The 24,843-nt window shown below is 37.6% G+C and overlaps 1 protein-coding gene across 1 annotated transcript in view; it reads right to left on the minus strand.

The window, feature by feature from the left end:
• The window catches only part of BRIP1 (BRCA1 interacting helicase 1), a 222,898-nt gene that overhangs the window by 188,251 nt on the left and 9,804 nt on the right, over nucleotides 1-24,843 (minus strand). Inside the window, 3 exon segments of the mRNA XM_043999497.1 lie at nucleotides 13,527-13,552; nucleotides 17,082-17,179; nucleotides 20,558-20,684. Coding sequence (XP_043855432.1) covers nucleotides 13,527-13,552; nucleotides 17,082-17,179; nucleotides 20,558-20,684 — 251 coding nt within the window.

The raw sequence follows: 24,843 nt of genomic DNA on the forward strand, positions 1-24,843 counted from the left end.
ATCTCCTGCCAAAAGTGGAAAAAAGGCTTTTGCTTTTTCTAGCAGTCACCTCTTTCTGCCTGAGGCCACCACAATGTGTGTGTGTGTGACTGTATCCTGATTTAGTTTGGTTTCTGTCTTGTTTCCACTTATTTTGCAAGCTCTCTGAGAACATAATGTCCATGTGTGTGCTTTCTCCAGCACGCAATATGTACTTCAGTCCTTTACTGATAATAACAGTTTTCAACTTTCAAAAGTCTTGGAACAGAAATGCTAATTAACTATCTCAAGCACACCACATAGCAATCAGTCCATTCCCTTCTGGCAAGATAATAAAAAGGACAATAGAACCAACCTCCTCTCCCCACAGCAGCAACAACAAAAAAATCCCCACTATTTGTTAACTTGAAAATGTTCATAAGGGCAAGTATTCAAATAGAACAAGATTGCTTTTTATTTACAAAACTGGAAATGCATAACTTCAAACAGTACATCCTTACTTATAGAAATAAGATTTGTTACTTCGATGGATTTTTCCATGGGCAAAGCCCCTCTTTACAATCACCTCATACACTCAGACAATGTCAGAATATAAAGGAATTAGAGAAGATCTTGTCCAAACCCTTACTCCACAAATTATGAAACTGAGGCCCAGAGCAGGAAAGTGATGATCCTCAGGTCTCTCCAGCTGGGCAGATTGTTTCCTCTTTCTGTGCCTTGGTTTCCCTCCAGCCAGTATCTGAAGAACTAGGACTAGAACCTAGGTCTCCTGATTATCAAGTGTTCCTTCCATACACCAAAAGGAGTGGGATATGAAAAAATGGAACTGATAACTGTGAGGAAAGTTTTGTAAATCATATGGTACTATATAAATGGGAGTGGATATTACTGAATATAAATATGCACATTACATATTCATTCTACCACATTCTAGTCTACCATTCTACCAAAGCTTACTTCTAATCCTAAAATGATACTACACTTATTATTACTTCTGTGTCTCTCGAGTTTAATATTACACATGAGTGGGGCAGCTAGGTGGAGTAGTGGATAAAGCACCAGCCCTGGAGTTAGGAGGACCTGAGTTCAAATCCGACCTCAGACACTTAACACTTAATAGCTGTGTGATCCTGGGCAAGTCACTTAACCCTAATTGCCTCACTAAAAAAAAAAAAAGATACAGTAGTAGGTAATACTTCAACACTTTAAGAATCCATGATTTCATCAGTGGGGGTACTCCTTTTACCAAAAGAGACTGTTGTCCCTCTTTTTACAATTTAGTTGGTGGTTTTTGAGAGTTGCTGCAGCCAAAAAAATATATTACCCTACCTTTTGCTAATCTGGACCTAAATGGGGCCTGAGATAAAAGACAAAAAATCCATCACGGGGCCCATGCTCAAAGTATCTCCATCTTGGCAGTATCTGTCAGAACTTGTGCTTTACTGCTGTAACCCTACAAAAGTCAGGGAGGGCTGTACCATGAAAAAGAATCAACATATCCAAGAGAAACTCACACTAACTTTCCCTTCCAACCTCCCCATTTCCTGAAATTTCACTACTACTGAGATATCATTCTTACAGTCATCTGGGATTTCCAACTTTGGAGTCATCCTTGCCTCTTCACTGTCCCTGATCCATCATATCTAATCAAGTACCAAGTTACCTTCACACTCATCTCATTCTCTCCACTCAAATGGTCACCACCTTCTTTACGCCCTCATCCCCTCTCACTTAAGTTATTGCAACTGCCTCCCAGCTGGTCTCTAAGGTTGCAAAGAAGCCTATTGTTTAAAATATATTCAATAATAAATATATATCATATATGCCAAGAACGTAGCTCAACACTTACTAAGCGACTCTGAGCAAGTCACTTAACCTTTGTCTGCCTTAATTTCCTCAACTGTATGATGAGGATAACAAGAGCACCTACCTCACAGAGTTGCTGTGAAGGATCAAACAAGATAATATTTGTAAAGTCCTTAGCACAATGACCAGCACATAGTAGACACTCAACAAATACTTACTCCCTCCCTTTTCTGTACTCACTATATAAGAGGGCATGAATATATTCTTATAATATGCCCTAAAAATAATGAATTAAGCTAGTACAATGGCTTTCACGCTTGTATTCCTATTCAAGAACAATATACTATACTATAATTTCAGAAATAGCAAAGTAATGAAAATGAGATCAGATTGGTATCCTAGTGTTTTATGTTAGTAATGTTTCTCCACATTTGGCAATGTGCAGGAGCTCAAAAGTTAGAATTATTATAAATTGGGTCTATATGGTACTAATTTAAATGCTTCTTTTCAAAATTAAAACACCAGTATTTGTTTCACTGTATCATCAAGAATATGGTAGTTGCTGATTGATTTGCTTTTCTTAATCTATTTACATTATTATATAAATAAAAGACATTCAGTATAATTATCTAGAAGCCAAAAGTTATTTCAAAGCATTTTGCTAGAAAGGAACCATCTGGGCACTGATGGCAATGTGAAGAAAAATTAATGAGTACTACAGACAAGAAGAAAAAAAACCTTAATCATTTCAAAAAGAAAAAATATTCAAACTTTTCCCAGAACTGCCAAAACCCCAAGCCTAGGTTACCCCCACCATCTGCCCTGACTGCCCTTACTTGCAGTAGTGCTGAACACAGTCATGCAACCAAGCTGCCTGGGACCAGTACAAATATATGTTATCTAATCTCCACAAGCACCCTCACTGTTTGGTGACAATCTTTTTTTCTTCCCTGATTGATTCTTCCATGTTCTCCACTATAGCAATTTGAAATATTCTCTTCTCTCCTCCAGCCTCCTATGCCATGCTCTCCACTCTCTTTACAGAGGAACTTTACTAAGAAAAGAGGCCATAGGGGCAGCTAGTTGCGCAGTGGATAAAGCACTGGCCCTGGATTCAGGAGGACCTGAGTTCAAATCCGGCCTCAAACACTTGACACTTACTAGCTGTATGACCCTGGGCACGTCATTTAACTCTCAGTGCCCTGCAAAGAAAGAAAGAAAGAAAGAAAGAAAGAAAGAAAGAAAGAAAGAAAGAAAGAAAGAAAGAAAGAAAGAAAGAAAGAAAGAAAGAGAGAAAGAAAAGAGGCCATCCATCATGAGCTCCCCTTTTCCCCTACTTTCCACCTGAAATTCCTTTACATCATCTCCCCTTCTCTCTTTTTTTACTCCAGTACCTGAGGGAAAAAAGGAAGCTGAAGAGTTTGTATTTTACCTAGAAGTAATAGAGAGTGAGGCACCTGGGTGGTACAGTGGATAGAGCACTGAGCTTGGAATGAGGAAGACTCATCTTCCTGAGTTCAAATGTGGCCTTAGACACTTACTAGTTGTGTGACCCTGGGCAAGTCACTTCACCCTGTTTGCCTCAGCTCCTCATCTATAAAATGAGCTGGAGATGGAAATGGTAAACCACTCCAGTTTCTTTACTAAGAAAACCCCAAATGAGGTCACAAAGATTCAGACACAACTAAACAACAACAAGTAGAAAGTGACTAAATATTCTTGAGTATGGAAATGACATGGCTAATCCTATGCTTTAGGAAGATTATGTTGGCAACTGTTTGGAGAATGAAAAGGGAGAAGAGTGGCAACACAGAGACCAACTAGGAAACTATTGCAAATTCTGAGTGAGAGGTGATTAGGGCCTGTACTAGGATGGTGGTCATGTGAGTGGAGAGAAGGTGACAGATGGCAAGAAATGCCATTGAAAGAGAAATCACAATAATGGTTAGATTTGGGATTTGGGAGGTGAGTCATAATGAAGAGTTTAGAATAACTCTAAAACTGTGTACCTGTGTGACCTGAAAACTTTAAACAGAAATAGGAAATCAAGAATGGCCAGATTTAGGAGGAAAATCATGGAACAGGAATGGAGGAGAAATAATAAATCTGATAAATTTTGAAATAGCATTAAGCTGGAGGAACTCATTTGAGATGGTCTCAATTTCAATAAAGTAGGAAGTATAGTTACCTCCTGAGAGTAAGAGGAGGAAAAAGAATAGAGTTAAGGGGCTTAATAGCATGACATTTTAAAGGTGGAGGATACCTTGGACATCACCTAGTTGAGGGACAGCTAGGTGGCGCAGTGGATAAAGCACCGGCCCTAGATTCAGGAGGACCTGAATTCAAATTTGACCCCAGATACTTGACACTTACTAGCTGTGTGACCCTAGGCAAATCACTTAACCCTTACTGCCCCCCCCAAAATATATATATATAAATGTGTGTATACATATATATGTATGTGTATATATGTATATATACACACATATACATATACAGTCAGAAATCACCTAGTTGACTAGATCACACAATCATAAATTAGAGTTGGAAGAGGTGTTGGAGGTTTCTTAGCTCACCCCTTCATTTTATAAGTGAGGAAACTGAGATCCAGACATGTTGAGTGACTTTTCCAGGGTTACAAAGTGGCAGAGTCAGAATTCAAATCCAGTTCTTCTGACTCAACATCTAGCATTTTTTATTTGCAAAGTGACGGGGTTTGAAAAGCATGGTGGTGCAGTAAAAAGAAAATAAGATTGTGAGAAGGCCAGTGAGCTGTACCAAATCACAAAGCTAGTTAGTGGCACAATTGTGGCACAGATAACGTTATGCTCATTTTATACAAAAAATCTGGAACACATGTTGCTGCTAATAGGATGCAGGCAAGGGGAATGTCAACTACATATGACCAAAAAGATTACCAAGCAATAGTGACATGAGACATGGCCACTCGAGACCTCTGTAACATACATTACATAAACGATTTCATGACTCAGTATGCCCTCTACTCATAGATACCCAGCCTACTATTTCCTGGAATTGCAGCTTTCTAGGATTGCATCCCTCATCTGATCTAGATAAACCTTCCAACCCCAAGGCAAATGTTATTTGATATAATACCTATCTTCCCTCATGTGTCTGGATAGTATATCACATGATGCAAGAAAATGCCTTCATCTGAGAGACAATGAAGAACTCTATAATGCTTGTCTACTTATCAGAATGCTCTATAATGCTTGGCTTAGGAACAAAATTAAAATGGTAAAAACAGTTGAATGATTCAACACTGGCTTATGCCACTAGAAAACATAAAAACCAATGTAGTCAGCTAACTCTACTGTGGTACCTGCCTTTGCACTCTTATCCTAAGTTGGATCAAGGCCAGAAAAGCTATAACACCAAGAGCCTGCCTGGGGTAATTGTCCTTTTTTGTCAATTTAATGGCTGGTAGGTGGAACCTCAGACTTGCCTTAATTTGCATTTCTCTAATTATTAGATTCGAAAATTTTTTTCAAGTGGCTATTGAAGGCTTGGATAGATAATTCCTCAGAAAACTGCCTATTCATTTCCTTTGACCAATTGAGGAATAGCTCTTTTTCTTATAAATTTTAATCATTTTCTTACAACTAGTGGAATTGTACATTAGTCCAATCATTCTGGAAAGCAGTTAGGAAAACTATACTTCAAAAGTTACTTAACTGTTTGACCCAGGAATACTTCTTCTTTTTTTTTTTTTTAGTGAGGCAATTGGGGTTAAGTGACTTGCCCAGGGTCACACAGCTAGTAAGTATTAAGTGTCTGAGGCCGGATTTGAACTCAGGTACTCCTGACTCCAGGGTCAGTGCTCTATCCACTGCGCCACCTAGCTGCCCCACAGTAATACTTCTACTATAATAAAGAGATATAAGGAAGAAAAGGACTCGTATGGATAAAAAGATTTATAACAGCTCTTTTCATAGTAGCAAAGAATTGAAATCAAATGAAGTGCCTATAAATTGGAGACTGGCTAAACAAATAATGGTATGTTGATGTAATGAAACACTATTGTGGGGAGGCTAGGTGGCACAGTGGATAAAGCACCAGCCCTGGATTCAGGAGTACCTGAGTTCAAATCCGGCCTCAGACACTTGACACTTACTAGCTGTGTGACCCTGGGCAAGTCACTTAACCCCCGTTGCCCTTAAAAAAAAAAAAAAAAGAAACACTATTGTGCCCGATGACAAGATAAAAAGGATAGGTCCAGGGGCAGCTAGATGGCGCAGTGGATAGAACACCGGCCCTGGAGTCAGGAGTACCTGAGTTCAAGTCTGGCCTCAGACACTTAACACTTGCTGGCTGTGTGACCCTGGGCAAGTCACTTAACCCCAATTGCCCCCCCCACCCCAAAAAAAGGATAGATCCAGAGAAATCTGCAATTTGTATGAACTGATGCAGAGTAAAGTGAGCAGAACCAGAAGAACAACTTATGCAATAACAACTTTATAAAAGAAAAAAAAAACTTGTGAAAGACATAAGAACCCTGATCAATGCAATGACCAACCACAATCCCAATTCCAATGATGAAACACGATATCCACTCCCAGACAATCAACCAACCAATAAACAATTATTAAGTGCCTAGGCAAGATGCTAAGCACTGCAGATGTAAAAAGAAGCAAAAGACAAGTCCGTGTTCTTGAAGAGCTCACAATCTAATAGGAGAGACAACAAACCAATAAATACAAAAAAAATTAATGGAATGAAGGCACTAGAATTGAGAGGAGTTGAGAAAGGCTTCATGTAAAAAATGGGATTTCAGTCAGAACTTAAAGGAAGCCAAAAAAGCCAATAGAAGGAGTTGAGAAGGGAGAGCCTTTCAGGCAGGGGGGTACAGAGAGAGATGCAGTGTCTTGTATGTGGAACAGACAGAAGGCCACTATCACTGGTTCAAAGCATTTCTGGCAGGGAGTAAAGGTGTAAGAAGACTGGTAGGCTGAGGCTAGGTTATAAAGGGCTTTGAATGCCAGCTAGACCATTTTGTATTTGATTCAGGAAGTGATAGGGAGCCACTGGAATTTACTGACATGGTTGGACCTGAACTTCAGAAAAATCACTTTAGTGGCTGAATGAAGATGGATTGAAGTGGAGACAGACTTGAGGTAGGCAGACCCACCAGCAGGCTACTGAGATAGTTCAGGCAAGAGGTGATGAGGGCCTGTATCAAAGGGCAGCATCAGAAGATAGAAGGGGCCCTATAAGAGATGTTGCAAAGGTGAAATCAACAGGAAGATAATGAAAGAAAAACAGCCCAGTGTGTGGGGCAGAATCTCCAAGGAGCATTATAAAAAATATGGACTATAGTCTCATATGATTAGAAAACATGGTGGGGAAGAGGGGGCAGGGGGGTGGCCAGTATCCATGAAGGAAGCACCAACATGATAGAATCACAGATCTTTCAAAGTAAGTATTCTTCCATCTCCATAGTGGAGGAAAGGGCTGTTTTTAGTAGATATTTAATACTGCAACTTTTTGCCTTTCTTGCTAGTGTTAAAAATAACACAGAAGATTGTACATATAGGGGACAGGGAGAGGAGGGAGGGAGAAAAATTTGAAACTAGAAATCTTATAAAAACAAATGTTGAAAACTATTTCCACATGTAACTAGAAAATAATAAAATACTGTTAGGTGCTGTTATTATTCTCATTTTACAGATGAGGAAACTGGAGCAAAAAGAAAAAAGTGACTTGTTCAGGGACACACAGCTAGTAAGTTTCTAAGGCTGGATTTGAACTCAGGTCTTCCTGACTCCAGGCCCAACAATCTGTGCACTAAGGCACCACCTGACTCCCTGAGGCACCATAAATAACATCCCTAGGGGGTATTGTAAATGGCAGTGATATCTAGGGCTGCCAAAAAAGCCATAAGCATTTAACTTCCATTTATAATGAACAATCCTACTTAGTTTAAAATTCACAGACAGAAAAGGTATTTCAAATCAGGGGCCTGATTTTGGATAACAATTGTTTCATAGATGTTAAAGTATTAAGTGTCTCTTGATACTTGTCTCTTAACCAATGATTAACTTATAAATGCACTAAATGCATTAGCACCAATAAAGTCCTAGTCTGATGTCTCATCCTGATGAGTGGAGCTAATCCTGAGTTCTCAAAAGGCTATGGCAGCAGGGCACAACAAGCTCTGGTAGATGCTATGATGTTGCTAAATGTTTGTTGCCCAAGGACTTGCCAGGCCAAACGGAGATGCTCATTATCACTTTGGCCACCCCACGATCTCTTTTTCAGCTTACATAAATAATGAAATATGGAGAGGTTGCAATCTATATTGGTAGAGGAAATACCTACACCAATGATATAAACTTACAAAGTAACATACAACTGTATTATTAAAAAATTAAGTAGCCAACGTACTTAAAATTCTTTATGCATCAATACTAAAAAAATAACAATAATAAAGTCAAGCCAGAACTAATCAGAGTCTCAAGTTACTTACTGGTTTACTGCTTGTCCAACCTACAATACACTGGGCGGGGGGGGGGGGGGGGGGGGGGCGTCACACAGTCAGTAAGTGTCAAGTGTTTGAGGCTGGATTTGAACTCAGGTCCTCCTGACTCCAGGGCCAGTGCTTTATCCACTGTGCCACCTAGCTGCCCCCCCCAACCTACAATACAAATAGGAAGGTTCCACTCATCAAGTACAGGGGAGAGGGTCTCTAAACAGATCCCTCTTTAAGCTCTATGATCTACATAAGACCCAACTAGGCTAGCTAGCAGCCTGGGGGTAAGGGGGGTATCAACCTAATGCAATGTAAAACAAATGAATCATTAACTGATATCACATCCCAAGACTAATACTTTTTTTTTTTTTATTTTTTTTTTTTTTAGTGAGGCAATTGGAGTTAAGTGACTTGCCCAGGGTCACACAGCTAGTAAGTGTTAAGTGTCTGAGGCCGGATTTGAACTCAGGTACTCCTGACTCCAGGGCTGGTGCTCTATCCACTGTGCCACCTAGCTGCCCCACTAATACTTTTTTAAAACAGGTTTTCCCTTTCTCATTCACTAAAATTGATTATCCATCAACCAGTCAACCAGTGTTTGCTTTAAATGCCTGAAAATCACTCAGAAATACACAGGGAGTAGTGGTTCAAAGACACTGAAATTTAAGATTTCATGTGGCAGTATGGTTGTGAGGAATAATTAGCAAATCCAACAATCACCTAACACTCTGCTATAAAATTCATATGAACGCTAGATAGCCACAAATCATTTTAGTATACCTCTATCTTGTAACATTCTAATACAAAGCTATAAAAATGTATCTAATGAAATAAAAAGTAAGGCATATGTATTATCATTGCTTTTGAATCCTGTTCCTCTTGCTTTAAAAATGGCACATGCAGAGAAAAACATCTAAGAAACATGAGGAAGAAGGTACATTTTTGAGGAAATGATGGTTTCTAGTTAATTCAAAATTGTTTCTGCTTCTCTCCACCAGTACTTACATTATTTGGATTCATCTTTTCTAAATCATCAATTATAATAGCTATACTACAATATTCTCTCAATTTTTGTATCAACCTACCATATAACTCAACCTCTGGTTTTCTTTTCTGGCCTTCTAATAAACCAGAACAAAAAATAAATAGGCAATTGTGTAAAGTTACTATCTAGCTATTGTAAAAATTGGAGTGATGCCACCTGCTGGAGAGTTACTGTAGGAAAGCTCCGCCATGAGGAGAAGGCATCTGAGGGCATGCCAGGTGGCTTGGGAGGTCAGTTCCTAGTGTCAGGAAGTGACGTTTGCTCGTGGGTACCGTCTATCAAAGCTACCAGCCAATTAGCTTGGAGGTGTGTGCGCGTGTGTGGATGGGATGTTCCCAGTTTCACAGGAGGCTTGTGGGATGAAGGAGGGGCGAGGCTTATTCTCTTTCATGAGGACTTCAGGGGGGAGAGGAGCTGGAGATAGATACCTGAGATAGATACCTGAATCTAGGCCTCTTTTTCTCTCTCTTCACCAAATTCTTATTCTCCTTAATAAATGCTTAAAAGTCTAAACTCTTGCTAAAGCTTCTAATTTATTGGCGACCATTCATTAGATATTTTAGACAGTATAGCTAGATAGCAACTTTACACTATATTGTCTAAGAATCTAATGAGTGGTCGCCAATAAATTAGAAGCTTTAGCAAGAGTTTAGACTTTTAAGTATTTATTAAAGAGCATTAGCATCTAATGATCAGAGAGAAAAGTAAAAATCTAACTATTTCTAAGAGACCCCAACCGACCTGCCATGGCAAGGTCAGGAACAAAAAAGACCCAACGCTTCCTTCTTCCTCCCAGAAGCCTCTCCTCGAAAACCGAAACAGCCCATCCCCACCCCCACCCCAGTTCCAAGCTAATTGGCTGGTAGCTTTGATAGACAGTACCCACGAGCAAACATCACTTCCTGACACCAGGAATTGACCTCCCAAGCCACATGGCTTGCCCTCAGACGCCTTCTCCTCATGGCGGAGCTTTCCTACAGTAGCTCTCCAGCAGGTGGCGTCACTCCAATTGTTAGAATTGTGAAATGGCTTACATTCCAAGATTAGCCTTTCAGAAGGACCAAATTTGACCCTGCTGCTTTTGGTGGGTCTTTTTGTTTGTTTTGTTTTGTTTTTGCGGGGCAATGGGGGTTAAGTGTTTGCCCAGGGTCACACAGCTAGTAAGTGTCAAGTGTCTGAGGCTGGATTTGAACTCAGGTATTCCTGAATCCAGGGCCAGTGCTCTATCCACTGCACCACCTAGCTGCCCCCCTGCTTTTGATGTAACAACATTAAGCAAGGTAACTTGCTTAAAGGTAAAAAATAAGCTGAATAGGGGCAGCTAGGTGGCACAGTGGATAGAGCACCAGCCCTGGAGTCAGGAGTACCTGAGTTCAAATCCGGCCTCAGACACTTAACACACACTTACTAGCTGTGTGACCCTGGGCAAGTCACTTAACCCCAATTGCCTCACTGAAAAAGAAAAAAAGAAAAAACTAAAAAAAAAAAAAAAAGCTGAATAACTCAAAGAAGGTTGCCTTTTATCTTTTTAGGCTGATAAAATACACAAAACATCTGAAGTCACAAATCTCTGAGAGAGATATTTTTCAATGAGCTATTTTGCCATGCTATATATTGTTAATATAACACTACATTTCCATTACAAACCTTTATAGAAAAGTGCTTGGGGCAGCTAGGTGGCACAGTGGATAAAGCACAGGCCCTGGATTCAGGAGTACCTGAGTTCAAATCTGACATAAGACACTTGACATTTACTAGCTGTGTGACTCTGGGCAAGTCACTTACCCCTTATTGCCCCGCAAAAAGAAAAGAAAAGTGCTTGTCAGCAATTTCTTTAAACCTATTTTAATTGATCATTTAAGCTACTATATGCCTTTATTCATAAAATTCTTAAGCCAGCTGGCAGTATAAACCAATTGTGATAAGTGACACTATTACTATCCCCCACCAAACAACAGACTATCTTTCCCCATGCAAATAGCTCTAATTCCAAAGAGGAAGGATGAATTCAGAAGCTACTTCTGAAACTCGTTTTAAACTAAGCAATAACTTGAAATCACTTTTTGGCCTCTAGTCAGAGTGATCAGTCTGTGTAAATAAGCAAAATGCCACAGAAAAGTGCTAAAATAATTTGCTTTGTGGTACTGGGGGGTAAAACTAGGTTTAATATTGCCTTGCTAAGTCACCAGTATAAACACTAGTATCATTCCTCATTTAACTGACAAAGCAGGTTGAAAGATGTGATGATAATAAGATAGTAGTTTAAATGTTCCTTAAACTCCACTGATTCAAAAACCACCTAACCCAAAGCCTCCTTTTGAAAAAAGGGCCCTACTCCATAGTGTGTCCTATGACAGTTCAAAAATCAACATATCTTATCCAAGTCCTAACATTTTTAGAGGACATGATTCAGAATCACTAAAAAATGATTTGTAAGATTCAACTTAGCTGGGTTTTTTTTTGGAATGCTAGAATTAATGTTGAAACCCACTCCAGCCTCCCACCCAGAACTAGATGATCTCTAAGGTCTCTTCCAATGCTTTCATTTCATCAATGAGGAAATAGCAAGAAGCCTCTCTCCAAGTCAGCAAAGTTTAAAAAAAAAAAAAAAGACTCTATCTGAACATCAACAGCACACTCTGCTGGCCTTGAGCCTCTATTATACCAACCAAAAGTTTAAAGCCTGAATGAACTTTCAACTGTTTTCCCTAAGTGAAAATACCCCAGTAAAAAAATTATCTCCAAAACTAAACCCAACAGTATGATTTTTTTATTTTATTAAGAATATGCTTTATCTATTTAAAAAATACTCAAAACAGACAGAACATTAATAGATTGTACAGTTAAATGACGAACAATATTTATTTTTTTAAATAACAAGAGTCTGTTGTGATGAGAGAGTATCAGAATCCTGGAAATAAAATGGAAAAGAAAAAAACTCATGGGCTGGAGGATAAACTTCAGTTAAGAAAAACTGTGAAAGTTGTAAGAGGATTTAAGTTTAGCCCAGTGCCCAAAGCAGGGGGTAAGTGAAAAACCTGAAAAATCGCTGTTGTAAATAATCAAACTTTCTCTTATGCATAAGGTAAGTATGTGGAAAAACAGCAGAGCTGCGGACTTCTGAAAATGAGGAAAATGTCTCTGCCATAGCTTTTTTTAGGATAAAAAAAAATGTGGGTTATATGTAAGGTAACATAATTAATTTATGGGTCTGAATAATTTTCCCTTATTTTTCTTTTAATTCCACCCAATTTAAATAAAGTAGAAGAATATCATTTTTTACATTCTCTAGATGAATGTAATTTTTCAATCTAAGAAGGATGCTCCTGTGTTAAAATATATCTAATCAACTCCTTTACTTTGAGCTGTTTGAAGTTGAATTAATTTCAGACTGAGCAAAATATGCCACACTAAATTTAATGAAGACATCATACCCAAAACCATTTGTATTTCTTCTATTTTTCAACAAAATATTTTCTTGCAAAACCTGGTATAGCAAGATAGTTGGTGAAATTCTACTGGTATGCTGTGAGGAAAAAGGCACATGAATGCACTACTTGTAGAACTTGAACTGGTATAGCCATCCTAGAAAGCAGTTTGAATCTATGCCCCAAAATCACTAAACTATGCATATCCTTGACCCAGCAATTCCGCTACTGGACCTATTCACCAAAGAGGAAAAGAACCCATAAGTACAAAAATATTTATAGCAGGTTTTTTTGTAGTGGAAAAAAATTGGAAACTACAGGGGTGCCTATAGATTGGGATATGGCTTAAGCTATTATGGTATATGAATATAACGCAACATTTGTGCTATAATAGTTGATGAAAGGGAAACCTAGGAAGATGTATATGAATTGATATAGAATGAAGTAAACAGAACTAAGAAAACAATTTATGCAATAACAACATTGTAAAAGTCAACAACTTTGAAAGCTATAAGGATGACTAATCATTATCTCAAGGGACTGATGATGATATATGCTTTTCATCTCCTGACACAGAGGTGATGGATTCAAGAGGCAGAATGAGACATATATTTTCAGACACAGTCAATGTTGGATATTTTTTTTGCTTAATTATGCATATTTGTTACAAGTGTTTGTTTTTTTATTTTTTTCCAGGGGTGTTGGGGGAATAGCAGAGAAGATTAATGCTAATTAAAAAATGAAATGAAAAAATAATTCTACTGGAAATCAGAGTGACCTTGTAGGGAGAAAAATATATTTTTTATGATATACAGGACATCTATGGCCTCCAGGATCAAATATTAACTCCTCTGTTTTACATTTAAATGTCCTTACCACTTTGCCAGTCTTCTAAAACTTCTTTCCTCACCCTCATTATAAATATACTGATATACCATCTCTCACTTCCGTACCTTTCCACTGTGGCTGTGCCTAAGCTTAGAATACACTCCTTCCCCACCTCCACCTCTTGGAACCCATTTTCCCCCAAGACTCATCTAAAAATCATTCTCTAGTTGATACATGGTCAAAGGATATAAACAAGAAATTTTCAGAGGAAATCCAAGCTACCAATATCCATATTAAAAAAATTCTCCAAATAAGTAATAATTAGAGAAATGCAAATTAAGATGAGTCTGAGGTTCCTCACACCCAGAAGAGTGGAAGAGTTGACAAAAATAGAAAATGCCAAATATTTGAGTGGCTATGGGAAAATAGACACATTGATGCTAAAGAATGGTTCAGCCATTCTGGAAAGTAATCTGGAATAATGCCCCAGAAGTTACAAAACTGCATTCCCTTTGACCCAGCAATACCACTAACTAGACCTACACCCCACAAGATGAAAGAAGGAATAAAAGAGCCTATATGTACAAAAAAAAAAAATGTATAGTAGCTCTTTTTTCAGTGACAAAGAATTAGAAACTAAAGGGATGTCCATAAATTGGAGAATGGCTGAATAAATTATGGTATAAAAATGTGATGAAATACCATTGTCTTGTAAGACAAAACTGAGGAAAAAGTTTCAGAAAAACTAGGAAAGATGTGTATGAACTGATGGAGAGTAAAGTAAGAAGAAACAGGAGAACAATTTATGCAATAAAAACAATGTAAAAATGAGCCATTCTGAAAGAATTAAAAACTCTGATCAATGCAATGATCAACTATGTTTCTAGAGCAGAAATGTCAAAAGCCCAGCCCTGAAGGCCTGCAATGTTCACTACAGCTGCCAAAACCAGATTAAATGTAAATGGTAAATATTCAATAAATAAAAATACAATAGAATACAGATAATATTACTATGTGGTTTTCTAAGTCAGTATGTGGTCAAAATAAACTGAAGATACTTTGACAGGTCAGTTTTCAGAGCTCATCAGAACTCTATTAATGTTTTCTATTCCAGGAAAAGTGATAACAAATAACAGTGATTGGTCAGATGACAGGTCACACTTTTTCCCCCAAGTCTGGCTTGTAAAAAACAAACCTAAGTGTGTCCTATAATCTGTGTAATTCTTCAGTGAATACATACATTTTTTTCTCCTTTTAAAGAGACCTCATTTTATAGATGTCCCTTATATTCAGTGATGGCCCATGTTCATGGTTCGATGGCCTCTGTTTCTTTCTGAGTTTGACACCATTGTCCTGGAACAATGGTATCAGACTTGCAGGCAACATATTGATTTAGAAAACTACAAATTAACAGTATCTATGTTGTACTGTATTTTTATTAATTTTGGTAAACATTTCCCAATTACATTTTAATCTGGTCCCACTGGAGTTTTACTGGCGACATACAGAGAATTTGACACTTCAGTTGTAGAGAAGATAAAAAATGTTACCCACATACCTGAGAAGTGATGGACTAATATGCAAATGGGAATAGACTATACTTATTTGTTACAAGAGTTTTATTTTGTGGGATTTTTGGAGGGGGATGGGTTGGGGGATGTGGGAGAGAAAGTGAGAAGGAGAAAGAAATAAATATGATAATTGAAAAAAATTTTAAGCTAAAAAATAGAAAAATAATCAGCTCAAATAACATCTTCATGAAGCCTTTCTTTGTCTCTTCAGATGTTAGGGTACCCCTTCCCCAAATCTACCTTTTTTGCATTTTATATATGTACTCATTTGTACCCAGATCCTCCTGTTCATTAGATCTAAGTATCTCAAGGACAAGAACTGTTTCACTTTTTCCTTTGTATAACCTGCACTTAGCACTATGATTGACATATAGAAAGTACTTAATGCTTAATAAATGCTTATTGATTAAATGATAGTCTAGCAAAGAACTAAATGGTTCTAAAAGAATTGCTTTAATAAAATAAATGTAAATATGTTTTACTAAAATAGCTATTTTAGTATATTATTTCTAGCCTAGTTTCTGGTACTCATTTTTTCCATACCAAGGGACCAGCTTAATGGTTAGTACCCTGAAGATTTAGACTTTGCTGTTGCCAATCTAATCATTTATGATATCTGCTGCATTTGTGATATCATCATTCTCCTCTTTTTAATTAAAGACATGGATAAACAGGAAGAAATGTCTTATATTTCTTTCTTGCCAAGCTTACCAAAGCACTTATTTAAAAGGGGAGATATTTATAATGCCATGTCACATTCATTCCAAGTATATTTTTGCAGCGATTATATTTCACTCGTAACTGTTATCTACTCTAGTTTGTCCAATGCCAGGGAAAACTTTCAGATTTAAAATATGAATTACCTTGCCAATCTAGGTATTGGCTTTCAACTGACTAAAACCAGGCTATTTCCTTTTTTAAAATGAAAGTATTTATGATTTAATTGGGTTTTTTTAGTACTATACAGCCAGAAAGGAGAAGGAACACAACTTTTCAAGATACCACATTTCAAATCTATGTTCCTTTTGTCACCATTTTATAATCCAATAAATTTATTATATAGCTGTTTAATTAACATGGCATATATCATTTATGCCTCTGAACAAATAGAAATTTAGTGTCACATTATTGAAAGTTTATCATCTGACTTACTGGGTTTAGCTGAGAGATTTAATTTGTTCAATAAATCTACAACCTTAAGAGAAATGGCCACACACCCACAGCTTTAACATTATGATGAGTAATAAATCATTCAACTTATGAAAAATAGTAGAGTAATAGTACATGGAGGAAACACAATAATACTTTCTTTTCTAACTATATTATAAGAGAAAGAGTCATTCGTTTTAATAATTTCACTATTATATAAGCTTATGACTTACTATGTGATCAACACACTCCATACTTTAAAGAGGAACTCAAGTTGAAACACAACTAAAGAATAGTAAATTTTATTCTACATGTACTTCAAAAGTTTTCCACATCTCAAAGGGAAACCACAAAAACACTAAAAAAAAGTTTGGAATTGTGAGTGAGTCAACAAGGAGACAAAGGTGTTTCCTATAACTCATCCGAAGAAAAGGAGTTTACTCCTTCAGAACCCATTAAAGGACACTGAAGGAGCTTTTAGAAAACATTTTAAGACCTCTTCTTTTTTTTTTTTTAAATTTTTAAGTGAGGCAATTGGGGTTAAGTGACTTGCCCAAGTTCACACAGCTAGTAAGTGTCAAGTGTCTGAGGGCACATTTGAACTCAGGTCCTCCTGAATCCAGGGCCAATTCTTTATCCACTGCACCACCTAGCTGCCCCGAAAACATTTTAAATGAGACATTTACCTATAACACAGAACTAGGAAATTCCAAAGAATCTCTTCTTTAACTGAACATCAACATGGGAATTATAATACATACCTTTTGTGAGAAAAGGTTATCTTTTTCCCACTGGAGAACTTGGCTTCACAATCCTTTCTGGTGCAACTTTTATATCTAAATCCTCTATGTCTTTTGCAAAGCAATGACGCTTTCTAACCTGCAAAAACACACCAATCCAGAAGTCAAAATAAACTGAAGATACTTTGACAGGTCAGTTTTCAGAGCTCATCAGAACTCTATTAATGTTTTCTATTCCAGGAAAAGTGATAACAAATAACAGTGATTGTCAGATGACAGGTCACACTTTTTCCCCCAAGTCTGGCTTGTAAAAAACAAACCTAAGTGTGTCCTATAATCTGTGTAATTCTTCAGTGAATACATACATTTTTTCTCCTTTTAAGAGACCTCATTTTATAGATGTCCCTTATATTCAGTGATGGCCCATGTTCAAATTTATATGGCATCAGTGACAAGCAAAACTGTTTATGTTCTTGCCAAACAAAATGCATTGCCACATGACCATAATACTTCTTTACTCACTAAGATACAAAACGAAGGTTCATCTTGAACTGAATAAAAAGCCATTATATTATAATATGGTACCCCCTATAAAATAATCCCACAAGGTGAACCCCAAGGACAATGTTAATGCAAGGTCCCAATGTACACAACAGTAATCAAACAACTTTGAAAAATAAAGTTCAAAACACCATCCCATTTTTTTTCAAGCTTCAGTAAAAAAGAAACTTTAAGGAATGGATTTGATTATTTTTTATTTAGATAACTGGAACTTCTTATTAGGGGGGAACTGAAGTTTAAGTTGAAAGTACTATCACAAAGATAGTTCAAAGGACTTATCATGGAACATGTTCTCCAAATCCAGAAAAAATAGAACTGTGAAATACGGATTGCAGATTAAGCCATACTATTTCTTTGTTTTTGGTGCTGCTGTTTTTTCTTTTTTTGAGGTTTTTCCTTTTTGCTCTGATTCTTCTTTCTCAAGACTAATGCAGAAATTTGTTTAATGTGATTATACATATATAACCCATATCAGATTACTTGCTGTCTTGGGGAGAGGGGAGGGGAAGGAGGGAGGGAGAAAAATTTGAAACTAGAAATCTTATAAAAACAAACTTGAAACTATCTCTACATGGTACTGGAAAATAATAAAATACTTTTATAATTTAAAAAAAAAGTACTATCATAGACTTGGGAAAAATCTGACTAACTTATTGTCTGCTGCTTTAAATCGCCCCTCTGAATCCTGTTTCTATTACCCATATTTCTCAACAGCAGCCATGCCTCTTCCTATTGGAACTGAAGCTAGGGAGAAAAGGGAAAATGGTGCAGTTCCAGCATGATATGTTTCCAGTACTTTAGTAGCCCTAAAGGAGAAAGTGGGGTCATTGTAGAACGAGGGAGTCAATGTTTTATGATATGCCCAACCCCACATCATCTATCTTTCAGGTCCCTGCCCACATTTTATCACAAAGTAAATACCAAACAGGTTTATTTTCATTATTAATTATATGCTATTTACAAAGTACATGTGTTCGAAATAAATTAGAAAAAGTAAACAAGAACTCATAACAATAATGATCTATTTATTCAAAAAATGCTTATATTTCACAAATTATACTTCTAAAAAAGTAAGGTTTTACATACAATAAAACTACATAAATTTAGACTTCCAAATAATTGGGAACATGTGGCAATTCAAGGATGGATTGGACCAGTTTACCTTTTCAATGTTCTTTTTTTTTTCCCTAAAAGTTTGTTTAAAGCAAATTTATAGCATTAGCAAAACTCTACGGAGAAATTTTCAACGACTTAAGAAATAAACTGCTCACTTTCTGTGACAACAATGACTTGGAAACAAAGTAGATGCCCAATGACTGGGGAATAGGTTAAACAAACTGTGGGTGCATGAATGTAACTGTGGTTATATATAGCTAAAAGAAATGATTGTGCTTAATACAGACCTATAGAAAAATACATGAACTGATGCTGAGTGAACAAAGCAGAGCCAAACAATATACACAATGACTGTAACAATGTAAACAGAAAGAACCACCAAAAAAGTTAATCTTGCAAAAGATATATAAAAAACGTATACAGCTTAAAAGAAGAGATCCAAGAGGACACTCCCCCACCACTTCATGGTGGCAGGAAGGTCCAAAGGTGTTGCACACTGAATGGTTTTAAACATTTTCAATGTACTGATCACTTGTGCTGATTTTTTTCCTCTTCCTTCTTTTTGCCTTAAGAAAACACTATTTTGTTATGTAAGATGGTCTCTGAAAGGGTAAGGGAGAACAACAATGGGGAAAATTATGGTAAGATATCATTGACTTTATTTTTTTTTTAAACTGCTTTGGAAAGTCTCCTGTACTTTATTTACCAATAAATGACAAACTGAAAGAGTGAAATGATATTAGAATGTACATTCTTTTTTTTTATCATAAAAGTATTTTATTATTTTCTAGTTACATGTATAGTTTTCAACATTTGTTTTTGTAAGATTTTGAGTTCCAAATTTTTGTCCCTCCCCCTCTTGCCTCCCCACTCTAAGACAGAAAGCAATCTGATATAGATTATATATGAACAGTCTCATAGAATGTGAACTCTTTGAGATAGATAGACCTGTTTTTTACTTTTGGTCTTTATTCGCCCAATACCTAGCAAAGAGCCTTGTATGTGGTAGGTGCTGTAAGTTTCCTGATTATGTTAAATTAATTATAAATCATCTTAAGGATTTATTCCTTAAAAAGGCAATTCCCTAAGAAACTCTATCAAGTCATACATAGTTCTACTCTATGTACAATACAAGTAATGCTTCTTCTATATTTTAGAAATTCAGACTTTCCTCTGAGTTAGAATGGCCTTTCCCCTGACTTAGAATGGTCCAACTTACTGAGGTTTACCATAGGGAATATCAAACAGTGGGAAATAAAAACTAATAAAATATGCATATGAGCTAACATGTAAGCATTTATTTTTGCATCTGTTTTCTTCTTAGAAAGCTAAATACGTCTAGTCATACACCAATATTTAGATTCAGCAATAATGCTAATCACAATATATTCCAATGTTCAGTACAATAGCCAAGAAAATACACTCCATTTCTAGCGGGGGAAAAAGTCGACAGATGAATTTCAGGGCATATATCACCAATGCATGTACTTAAAAATGTAGTGTATAAGGGTCCTGTTGGGATTCTGTTGGAATTCTTTTCCTTGATGGAACATTGGACTGTCATCGTTAGCGAGTAGGCTCCACAGACATAAAATGTATAAATTCCTCATGTACAACTAGCACAGTACAATTTATCTTAATGACATGTTATTATGAATAATCTGACACAACAATGGACTCCTTTGTAAAAGAAAAAAATGAAGCTAAAAGAAATAGTCTGATTTATGGCTGGTGATATGACCCAACTAATCTCTCTGATTCCTACTGAAATGTTGATTGAATTCTTGACAACCATGTTCAGCTCTACCTGGGTATTTCACTGCCAATAATACTTTGCTCACCTGCTGCTTGTTTCTAAGGGACGAATCCTTTTCTTGTCTACTTGAAAATCATCCTTTTCATTCGCTAAGCAAAGATGCCTGTTTCTTGGCAGATAATTCGCAGCTAGTGTGATTTTTGGAGTGGAGTCTTCTGTAATGGCACATATAAACAATTAAATTGCCAAAAGCCTTTCTCAAACATAACTCAAATATGCTACTAAATATTACACCTTGGTTCCAATTCTATTCTTTATTTTTTTGGGGGGTGGCAGGGCAATGAGGGTTAAGTGACTTGCCCAGGGTCACACAGCTAGTAAGTGTCAAGTGTCTGAGGCCGGATTTGAACTTAGGTCCTCCTGAATCCAGGACCGTGTGCTTTACCACTGTGCCACCTAGCGCCCACCAATTCTATTCTTTTTTTTTTTTTGCAGGGCAATGGGGTTTAAGTGACTTGCCCAGGGTCACACAGCTAGTAAGTGTCTGAGGCTGGGTTTGAACTCAGGTCCTCCTGAATCCAAGGCTAGTGCCTTATCCATTGCGCCACCTAGCTGCCCCCCCAATTCTATTCTTTTTTTTTTTTTTTTTTTTTTTTTTTAGGCAATGGGGGTTAAGTGACTTGCCCACGTCACACAGCTAGTAAATGTCAAGTGTCTGAGGTCAGATTTGAACTCAGGGTACTCTTGAATCCAGGGCCGGTGCTTTAACCACTGTGCCATCTAGCTGCCCCTCCCAATTCTATTCTTAAACAAGATGGCCAGTTCTTGAAAGATAATTGTACAACCATTGTGGCCTTTTGTACTGTTGTCTTCTGTGACAGGACATGTAAACAAATAATTGCCTGAAGCAATTCACAAATACAGCCTGCCAGATTTTCAAAATAAAACTGGAATCAAGATGCAACATACAATAGATTAATTTAAAGATATTTTAGGTGAAAATATAAAATGTTTTAAATAATTTATTTAATAATAAGATTTAACAAAGATATCAAAGACACTGATATATCCCTCAACAGAAAGGTTGAATTAAATAATATTTATGACCACTCTCTAGCTAAATATAAGACATTTTATAATTTAGTTGAATAATTTTAAATGACTACAATGGTAGAATGCCTTGTCAAATTACTGGATGGTGGGGGTGGGGGAAGGAATCTGGGCAGTGAGATTAAATATTGATATTCAATGAGACCTATGAGATTTTATTTGCAATTATAGCTAAAAGCAATGCTTCCAGGATAGATGAGCCAAAACAGACCAGTAGACTCATGACCCTGAGATGGGGAAGTGACTGGATCCCTGTGACCAGGGGACAAGGCAAAGTATCCTTACCTACTATTTCTCAACTCTATTTGTCACCTGAGCTCAGGCCAGGGCAGGCCCATAAAAATTCACAGATTCTTAAAGAAGGGACTGCCAAGTAGGCAGAGGAATGTAATAGAGTCCAATATATAGTCCCAAGTGAGGGAGAAACCATTCTCCTGAAGTTGCTCATTCATTCATTGTTAAATAATTCTGATTGTTAGAAAGTCCTAAAATCAAGCCAAAATCAAGGTCAGGATGCAAGTATAAGTTAGCCAGGGGGAAATTTTAAAAAAACCTAGACTTAGGGAGAACCTGGGGCCTGTCTACACAATTATGGTACTGCACCCCATGAAGAAAGTGGAAATGGAGACTGGTACATCAAGGGCTAAAACAAACAAACAACCAAAAATGGCCTGCATAATCTGCTTCAAAGAACTAGCAAGAACAGAGAGACAGGCAAAGTAAAAGTCTATAGTTTTCTAAAGGGGCCAAAGTAGGCAGACCTCCAAGATAAGGTAAGAGTTATCATGGACTAAAATCTTAGAGAAATAGTTTTCTAAGGGCCCAATTAGGAAAGAGTTATTTCATGTAGGAGAATCATGTAGGTGAGAAGGATATGTTTCTTTCTTTTTTTATTTATTTATTGCGGGGCAATGAGGATTTAAGTGACTTGCCCAGGGCACAGATAGTAAGTGTTAAGTGTATAAGGCTAGAATTGAACTCAAGTCCTTCTGAATCCAAGATCAGTGCTTTATTCCACCACGGGCCACCTTAGCTGCCCCCAGGTGATATGATTTAAAAAGCTTGCTCATAGATTAAGAATAAAGTGACCCTAAATGAAAAAGCTGGAGGGATAGCAGAAAGTAAGTCTCTGCTTAGGCCCTTTCTAAGAACATAGGAATGCAGATTCAAAGAGATGGGAAAGGGAATCTGAACAACTAATTCCATAGCAATACATCAAGAACTGAGTTACTATCACAGCCCAAGGTGAACAAGAGCTTTAGGTAGGAGGGACAAATGTCCTACAGTTGGCAGAAGACCAGGATTAAACTATAAGGACCTTTGTATACCGCACTGTTAAGCTTTTTCGTCTACCAACCCCTACACCCACTTCTACCTTGGATATGCCCCTGTAGTATACCATAGTAAATTCCCTTTAAATACTTAAAGAGAATAATTGCTGCTATCAGAAAAATAAAAAAGAAATGGAGGCAAAGGACAGCCCCTGGCCTTGTCCCCCAAAAGTGGCATAGGCTTTGGAAACCTCAGTAAGCCAGCAGAAGCACTGTTCATCTTTTGTTTTTTGAAGAGGACCAGTGACATCACAGTGACTTGCATGTGAACTAGATTTAAGTGAGGCAGGGTTGTACAAAATCATCAGCCCCACTCTCTCTTCCAGAGTCACTGAAGTCCAGTGGCAAGACAAAAGTCAGGATGACTGGCCCTGACCCGGCATGCAGTGGACAATCTTGGCATTTTCAATGTCCGACCCAGCTCTGGGAGCTCCACAATGCCTGCTTCAGCCACCTTCATGGCCCTCGGAACAAACTGTCCTCATTCGCCTGTTCCACCAGGGAAAGTCTGTATGTGCTGGAGCAGACATCCCTCTAGCTCACTGATGGGTTTGAGGACTGTTGGTTACCCTCAAACTGCTAAGACAGTTTACCAGGATGTGGCCACTGCACGTGCTACAGTTTCTTGGAGCCACAGGCGAGAGGTGAAGGTGGACAAGCAGCCCTGAAAAGGGCTCAACAAGCCCTCACACCAAAGGTGCTAGTCCTCCCTGAACACCCCATACAGCAAGAAAAAGTAGCAACAGAATGAAACCTGAATATCTTAGCAACAGGAAGTCAAGACCTGACCTTGCCAGGAGAAATAAGTAAAAGAGGGCTAACACAACTGGCCTGTTGTATACTATGGCACCACAAGCATCAACATACCATATAAGAATTGTCATTGAAAGTTCCTCAGGAAACTCTTTTAAGTTTCTACTTGGAATCTTAGAGTGAGAGAGCTGAAAGTCATTTAGAAGGCTGCCAGATACAGTAGGAAAAACTCTGATTCTAGTCAGAGAACCTGTGTTCAAATACTGCCTCTCACACTTACCACCTCTGTGGCCTTGGGCAAGTTCTTGTCTATGTGTCTCAATTTCTTCATCTATAAAATAAGGGGGCTGTACCAACTGGCCCTGCAGTCCCTTCTGGAATTAGCTATATAATTCTATAGTCCAAATTCCTATCTAATACCTGAAACTCCACCCTCCCCCCCCCTTCAGCCTCTACTTCAAAACCTCAATTGACAGGTAACCCAGTATACCTCCCAAGGCAGTGCATTCTATCTTGAAACAACTCTCATTGTTAGGAAATTCCTTCTTACATTAAGTCAAAATCTGCCTTTATTTACTTTCAAGCCTTAGATCCTAGATTTGTCCTTTGAAGTCACACAAAATAAGTCTTAATTTCTCTTCCATGTGGTAACCCTTCAAGTACTATAAGTCAGCTAGCATGTTCCTTGTTGAATCTTCTCTGTAGGTTAAGCAATTCAAGTTATTCCAACCAGTTCTTATGTGACAATTTAGTGGCTCCATGCCCTCTTGGTCACCTTCCTCTGAAGGCTTTCCAGGTTGACAGCTTTTAAAATGTGGCACCCAGACCCAAACACAACACTCCAAGTGTGTATGGTCTAAGTAGAGCAGAGTACAATGGGTCTGTTACTCTTTGTCTGGGATACTATACATGTAATTAATGCAGCCTAAGACTGCATTAACTTTTCTGGGAGCCATATCTCATTATCTGTCTCACACTAAGGTTGCAGATGAAGAAAAACCGCAGTCTTTTTTACAAATATACTTAAATATGAACCCCTTTCCAGTATCTCCCCGTGTCCTTCCAACTAGGCTTTTCAATGTCTATCTTGCTAAAATCTAGTGTAAACAAACCTCAGCAACCTGTCTTTTGTCTTCACATTATAGAAAAATCATCAATAACCTTCTAATCACCAAAGCCT

The sequence above is a fragment of the Dromiciops gliroides genome, chromosome 4 (assembly GCF_019393635.1).
Source record: "Dromiciops gliroides isolate mDroGli1 chromosome 4, mDroGli1.pri, whole genome shotgun sequence".
NCBI classification, from domain to species: domain Eukaryota; kingdom Metazoa; phylum Chordata; class Mammalia; order Microbiotheria; family Microbiotheriidae; genus Dromiciops; species Dromiciops gliroides.